The sequence below is a fragment of the Bison bison genome, unplaced genomic scaffold (genome assembly GCF_000754665.1).
Source record: "Bison bison bison isolate TAMUID 2011002044 unplaced genomic scaffold, Bison_UMD1.0 scf7180017864468, whole genome shotgun sequence".
In the NCBI taxonomy this organism is placed as follows: domain Eukaryota; kingdom Metazoa; phylum Chordata; class Mammalia; order Artiodactyla; family Bovidae; genus Bison; species Bison bison.
Window position 1 is genome coordinate 962,609 of NW_011495029.1, and position 7,532 is coordinate 970,140.

The 7,532-nt window shown below is 51.4% G+C and overlaps 1 protein-coding gene across 1 annotated transcript in view; it reads left to right on the plus strand.

Moving 5' to 3' along the window:
- The first annotated feature begins 6,301 nt into the window (after nt 1-6,301).
- The window catches only part of KCTD17 (potassium channel tetramerization domain containing 17), a 10,413-nt gene continuing 9,182 nt past the window's right edge, over nt 6,302-7,532 (plus strand). The window contains exon 1 of the mRNA XM_010860622.1: nt 6,302-6,510. Coding sequence (XP_010858924.1) covers nt 6,316-6,510 — 195 coding nt within the window. The 5' untranslated portion in view covers nt 6,302-6,315. The remainder of the gene's footprint in view (nt 6,511-7,532) is intronic.

Below are 7,532 nucleotides of genomic sequence, written 5' to 3' on the forward strand. Positions count from 1 at the left end.
CTCTGTACGATGGCAATTATAGTCAAACCTCCCTGTTAGAGTGGGATTAAAAGAGCTAATCCATGAGACTGCTTGGCACAGAGCAGGGCCCATTGATGTGCTCATAAATATCTCTCTGGCAGCAGGGGCCGGGGCTGGGGGTGGTCCACGAAGCCCAGGGGGTCAGGCAGGAGCTCCTGATTCTGTACAATTTCTGATTCAAGTGTGGTTCCTGATTCTATCTGTGGGATGATCTTCCCAGGAACCAGAAGGACCTTTATGGGGAAGAGTGGGATCTCTGAGGGAGGCTGGTAAATTAGTTGACTGTCATCACCTCAGTATTCCAGAGCAGAGATTTTGGAAAGGGGAACCAACAAGAGCAGATGAACTGCGTGGATAGGGTGGGCAGGAAAGCGTTGTGAGGGCCACCAAGGACCCAGGCAGACTGGTGCACTCCCCACTGGTGAAGTCTAATTGCTGGCCACACTCCCACAGAGTCCAGACAGGCCGAGAGCCCCGCTAACCACCTGTTCCCCACCCCCGACCTGGCTCTGCTGGTTGAAGAGAGCAGCGTGCAGGCTGAGGGCATTCAGCAGGGGCCCTGGCAATGCGAAAGTGTCAGGGTCAAACTCAGCTACACTTCTGTGCAAATTGGAGAAAGGCAGGCATCCTTTCCTCCAGACCCTTGATTGCCCTTCTGCCATGTGAAAGGCGACCCCTGGAGTCTGCAGACATTAACAAGCCCTCTAGGTGAGCTCTTTAAGAATAGTAGGGTCTGCACCTCCACTTCAGAATTCTAAAATGCAGCACTTGGGGCAGGCTCTGTGAATATTTGTTGACAATTAGAGGAAGTTCTAGGTAAATGCATTCTGGTTTACTTGTTATCTTGCATGCATGGATGCTCAGTTGCTTCAGCCATTTCTGACTCTTTGTGACCCTATGAACTGTAGCCCACCAGGTTCTTCTGTCCATGGGAATCTCCAGGCAAGAGTTTTGGAGTGGGTTGCTATGATCTTCTCCAACTTGTTATCTTATAGACATTCCAAGTCTGTGGACCAGGTATCTAGCCTCTCTGAGCCTCATCTGTAAAATGGGATAATAATACTTCTAGCCCAGGTGTGGCACATAGTAGGTGCTCAGTCATAATAACTAACATTCACTGCATGTAATAACACTAAGAAGTAAGAATAACATTATGATATAAATATTGCAAATGGTGTAAAGTGAGAGTTGAAGAGGTTACATAACTAATTTTACATAACTAATTAGTGAGGTCTCACAGGAAACCATGGAGCAGAGATGCAAACTCTGTACCACGGGCCTCTGAAAGCCTGTTTGAATATTTCTGGCTGGTAAAGACATGCTTTCTTTTACTGCATAAGCTTGTTCTTCTCTCAGGTGACCTGAAGAGGTGCCAACTCAGAACCAACAATCTCTATTCCAAAGAGGCAGATCTGTCAGCCAAGGCAGGGATGGGATTGGATTTGACGTTAAACACACACACACACACACACACACACACACACACACACCAAAAAAGAAGAGTTGAGATGAATCAGAATGTTCTGACATTCTGAATGTGGGGCAGGGGAGGACTGACTCCAAAAAACCCAGCAGAGATGAATGACATCTTAGTCATGGAAGTGACAGCAGATGTGAACAAAACCCTCAGATGCAGAGGATGCTGTTTAGAAAATGAGAAGATTCAAAATAGGACATGGTGATGTGCTCAGGTGAGAACTTTAGGATGTATTTTCTGTTCCTTCAGCTCTGTCTGGCAATAGAAAGTTTCTCAGGCCCCTTTATGGCAGCCGCTCTGCTCTGGAGGCTGGATCATTTGGGGTGGCTTTTCTCTCTGCCTCTCCCTCTGACCCCAGCAGAGAAGTGTTTGTTGGGCTGGTTCATTCCAGGCTGCTGGGAAATGCATCCTAAGGGGCAGTCTTTGGCTTAGCCCCTGATCTTGGACCCAAAGGACAATAGGCAGAGTGGCGGGATTGGTTTCATGAAAGCCAATATTCACAGGACCTGAGGCTTTGTCCAGACAGCATGCTGAGTGCTCTTCATGTGGTTTCATGTGTTGTTAGCTTATTGAATCCTCACAATAACAGCATGAGCTAGGCACGATTATTCTCAATTTAGATATGGGGGAACTAAGGTTCAGAGAGGTTAAGTGATTTTGCCAAGATCACCCAACTAGCAAGCCATGAAGCCCGGGCTGGCATCCTTGTCTGGGAGCTCTGTGCCCCTTAATCCGTCTCTCTCTCCTGTCTCACTTTCAAGCCCTATTCTGCTGCTACTAAGTCACTTCAGTCGTTTCCGACTCTGTGCGACCCCATAGACGGCAGCCCACCAGGCTCCTCCCATCCCTGGGATTCTCCAGGCAAGAACACTGGAGTGGGTTGCCATTTCCTTCTCTGAGAAAGTGTCTAAGGGATGTTTAATTTTATCCTCTAAATTCAGAAGACATGCATAAAACCATGAAGAGTACCAGTCCATGATTACAAGCAGAATAGTCTGGGATTCCATGTTTTTTCAAAGACTCTCAAGCCCACCTCCTCTAATCCTAAGCCCCCTCTAGGGAAGGGACCAGCCCTAGTGCCTTCATCTCTGTGTTTCAATGTCTGGCACACAGTTGGTGCTCAGTAAGCAGTAATGTCACTGAATGATGCTTGGTGGGAGGGAGGTGGTATTGCTTCAGGTGGGAACATTTTAAGTGCTTACTGAGGGGATGCTGGTGTTTAGGGGGCTTCTGAGGAAGGAGGAGGGTAAGCCTCCCCCACCACTCTGGGACCAAAGATGCTGGCCGAGCCTCTGTGACACCTTCAGGACCCCATGACGATCCACAATGGCAATGAGCCAAGCAAATTTGCACTGGACCACCTAGGTGGCTACAGTTTCCTCCCAGCATTCTCAGAGTTAAGAAGGCCTGTGCAAGGGTGTACTGGGACTCTGTGTCAGCTTGAGTTTCAGAGTCAGTGAGACAAGCTTGAAGCCAGATCTGCTCTTGGTTGCCATTCCCAGCATCACTTGGAAAGGCCCATGGTCTCAGAGCCTCAATCTCATCTTCCATAAGATGGAGGTGGGAACAGGATCAAACACATGGGGCTGTTTTAAGAATTCTGCACAGACTTGACCTGGTCCAGAATAAGCCCTTTATCAGTGACAGCAGCTGCTGCCAGTACAGAATGCCTGGGACACAGTCTCCAGCGTGTTAGATGCATAAATGGTAGCTCCTGCTCTCACTCAGCTCCCTGAGCACACCTGTTACATGGGAGAGATGGGCTTAGAATAGCATCTGGCACATAGGAAGCACTGAAGCAGAGAAATAAAAGACATCAGAAGCCAGTGTAAAGGAAGAAGACTGATCCCTGTCCTAAAGACTCCCAGTATTGGGGAGGGGTTGATCCATTTGCCCCTCTAGGCCAGGACCAGTGCTGGGTCTTTGTTTCTGCAAGGGCTTTTCTCTAGTTGTGGTGAGCAGGGGCCACTCTCTCACGAGTTGCAGTGCATGGGCTTCTCATTCTGACGGCTTCTCTTGTGGAGCACAGGTTCTATGGTGCATGGGCTTCAGTAGTTGAGGTTCCGGGGCTCTAGAGCACAAGCTCAATAGTTGCAGTGCACAGGCTTAGTTGCTCTGCGGCACGTGGGATCCCCCCAGACCAGGGATCAAACCCACGTCTCCTGCATTGGCAGGGGAATTCTTTACCACTGAGCCACCAGGAAAGCCCTTCTTTCTTTCCTTCTTTCTTTTTAATATCACTTTTATTGTGAAATAATTCAATGTAGTAAGGAATTTCACCTCACATTTTGTCCCATGACATGCCTCTTTAGTTTAAAAGCTCTACACTGTCCACGTGTGCTGTGTGGTCTGTGCTCCTTGCCGGGGAGAGGCAACCCCCGATGGGCGAGGGCTGGTGGCCCAAGAAATCTGGGGTCTGCTCCATATTTGCTGAGTGACCCTGTGCAAGTTATTCTCTGCCTCCAGGCCTCGACTCTGTCAAACCTGCAGGAGCAGGTTGGTTCAGGCAAGCCGTGGGTTGCCACAGCTCCAGGATGCTACAGCTCCACTTTCTCAGCTTTCATTCCTCCTGTGAACTTGTTCATGCAAACTGGCCCCTTCTTGGTCTCTGGAGTATGGCTCTTGCTCCTCACTCTCCAGACTTTGTCCCATCCTCTCCATTCACTGGGGCCACCACCTGAGAGGGCCTTCCTGGGTCTCTAGCTCTGGGACTTTTCAGGTCTTCTTTGAAGGGGTCTCCTCCCTGCTCTAGGCTCAGGCCAGCCCACCAGTCCTCTCCAGCCTAAGCTGCTCTGCTGAGTATCACACCTGCAGGACAATGGTCCCTTGCCCCACAGGCACTGCAGATACAGGCTCCAAACCGACCTCTTCACCCCTGATGCCTCCCTAGACCAGCTTCTCCTGCTTCAGGGAAACACTGCTGGTTCAAGCCAGAAGCCAGGGTTGTCAGCATGACCCTTCCTCCTTCCTCTTTCTCCCTCCTTCTCCTTCCTTCCCATAGCCCCTTCAAGCTTCACTTCTGCTTCCCAAGTATCCACTGAAGCTGCCTACTCCTGGTTGACGTTGCCTTGGTTGGGGCTTCCCTACCCCTCATCTAGGAGCCCTCCTGGCTGGTCTCTCAGGGCTTTGAGCCATCTCCTCTACAGTCTCCAGAGTGGCCCAAGTTACACATCTGACCACGTTACTCCCTGCCTATGACCCTTAAGTGGAAGAAGACATATTCCCTGCTATGGTTTTGTTCAGCTGACGATGGTGGAGGACTCACCAAGCACCTGGAGCGCTGCTGCTCTTCCAAGGCCAGTTCATAACTTATATCCTATTTCATTCATTCGTGTATTCGGTATACTACAAGCCACGGATTATGCCAGCTGTTTTACCAACATAATCGAATCTTCATGACAGTGTTCTTCAGTGACACTTCCCACTTCGCAAAAGGGAAAATTGAGATTCAGAAAGGAGGTGGTTCAAGATCACACTCGAATTTGTGTTTAAGAGAACACAAGTTCCCAGAAGCAGGAGTCTAGCAGCTGTGATCCACTCCCTGCCAAGGGGAAAGGTTTACGGAGACAGAACCTGAGAGATAACAGAACCTTCCCCTCCCCACCCCGCCACAGGGCCAGGCTGCCCAGTGGGTGGGGCCTGCGTGTGTGACAGAGATCACTGACTGAAATAGTGAGAAGGAAAGGAAGTTAAAGAAGACAGCTTTCAGGAATTCTCTGGTGGTCCAGTGGTTAGGACTTGGTGCTTTCACTGCCAAGGGCTTGGATTCTATTCCTGGTCAGGGAACTAAGATCCCACAAGCTACACGGAAATAAATAAAGGAGGGCGACTTCCCTTCTGCTCCTTTCTCTCCCAGGACCCAAACCACATGAAGAGCTGTCCCCTTCCCGCACCCTGCAGAACCCACAATAGCAGCACCCCACCCCCATCCCCCGCCAAGGTATCTGGCTCAGAAGTACATCCACAGAACCAATCCCTCCTCCCCTTCCCGAATTACAGATGAGTAAACTGCCAGTCTCCCAGCACTTAACCCTACAAAAGCCAGAATGAAAACCTAGCTCTCCAGACATTCATCCAGTACCCTCTCCACTCTTCCTCTCTAGAAATGTTTCCCACGGAGCAGGAAAGGGGCCTTGATGGTGGAAATGCACTTGAAACCCACCTGGGTTCCTGCCAGCCTGACCCTCACTAGCTGTGTGAATGTAGAAAGTCACTTTGCTTCTGTGTCCTCATCTGTAAAATGGGTACAGTAACGCCAACTTCACAGGGCTACTGAGAGCATCAATGAATAATACAGATGCATAAAGCATCTGTAATATAGAAGGTGCTGAGCCAATTGTAAGCCCAGCTCTGTTGTCCTCAAAGAGAGTTTTCGTGGGGAAAGAGCACAGCTCCCTTCTACCTCAACCCCCGCCAGCCAAAAGCAGAATGAAAGAATATTAGAAAACAGATACAGGTAAATGCTGCTATAAAATTGGGGGAGGGGAAAGTTTCTTCTCTTGTCGGTTGTTTGATAACCCAAACTGGACAAAGGGAAAGCAATGTGGAGACAGAATGGGAGGACTGCTGATTTGGGGTATCACTCATTATTTTCCCAGTGACCTCGAATTTGACCTTCCCCAAACACAGAGCACTTTGGCCAAGAGCATCTTTAAAAGACCCTCGTTTGTAGACCTCCCAGAAAGAACAAAGTAGGGCGGGGCTAGGGAAAGGCAAGATCCTCGCTCCACCCGCATCCGCCCGCGGCGGCTCGGACTACAGCTCCCAGCATGCCCGGCGCTCGGTACCTGCCCACCTCCAGCCTCCTTGCCCGGAGGATGCAGACGCTGGGAAGAGCGATGAGGATGGAGGCCGGTGAGGCAGCGCCGCCGGCGGGGGCGGGCGGCTGGGGCAAGTGGGTGCGGCTCAACGTGGGGGGCACGGTGTTCCTGACCACCAGGCAGACACTGTGCCGCGAGCAGAAGTCCTTCCTCAGCCGCCTATGCCAGGGGGAAGAGCTGCAGTCCGACCGGGTGAGGCCCACGGGGTGGGCGGCCGCTGGGGATCCCTCGCTCTCTGGAATCTGGCTATTCAGCCAGGCCTGCTCGCGGGGTTGCTCCGAAGAGCTGGAGGCAAGAAGAACTGGTCGGAGGAGGGGAGAAGGAAGTGGATCAGAGAGTGAGCGATGTGCTCATTGCCTTGGCAACAGGACAACGCCAGGCTGGGGCCATTTGGAGCTTTTGAGCTCTACCCTGGGCTCCCCACCCAGGAGACTACTGGATAAGGTCTCTCCCATTTCTTTGGCGCTGTGGGGAGGACAGACACGAAGGGCCTTCTCTCCTCCCCAAACTGGACTCCTGCATCACAGGAGTTAGAGTCTGCTTCTCCCTCCTCTTTGGGGTGTGGGTGGCCTAGGGGTACAGGGAGCTGGGTGGAGAAATCCCAGGTTCCTTCTGAGCTGGGCTTCATGGGGAGGAACGCTGGCCTGGGGCACCATTTCTGGGTTCCCATCTCGGTTCTGCTGCAAACTGCCTGCATGACCTTGGGTCAGATCCTTCCCTGCTCCAGCTCAGCCTCCTGTCTGTAGCCCCAGGGGTCCAGCCTGGCGATGACCTCTAAGGCCCCTTCTCTCCCATTTCCTGACCTTCTGATGCTGTGACCTTGGGTGGGTCTCTTTACCTGCTGATGTCTCTGTCTTCTCTCTGTAGAGTTTCACTGAAACTCTCTCAAGGGGGAGGGTATCCAATGAGGTAGCAGCTCCTTTGGAAACTTGTAAACATCCCCAGAATAACTGGGGTCTGGTGGAGACCGTGTAGGGCTGGCTTCAGGCAACAACCTCTAAGAGGGACAATCCCTGAGCCCTACACTGGATTGGGTGCCACTGAAACTTCACTGGCTGCTCACAATTCTCCCCGGTTGTGGGGGAGAGGAGCAAGGCTCAGAGAGGTCAAGTCACTGACCCGAGGTCACAGAGTCAGGAAAAGGCAGAGGCAGGATCTGAACCTAGCTGTATCTGACCCCAAGGCACTTTTACTCCATCATACCACTCCGTTTC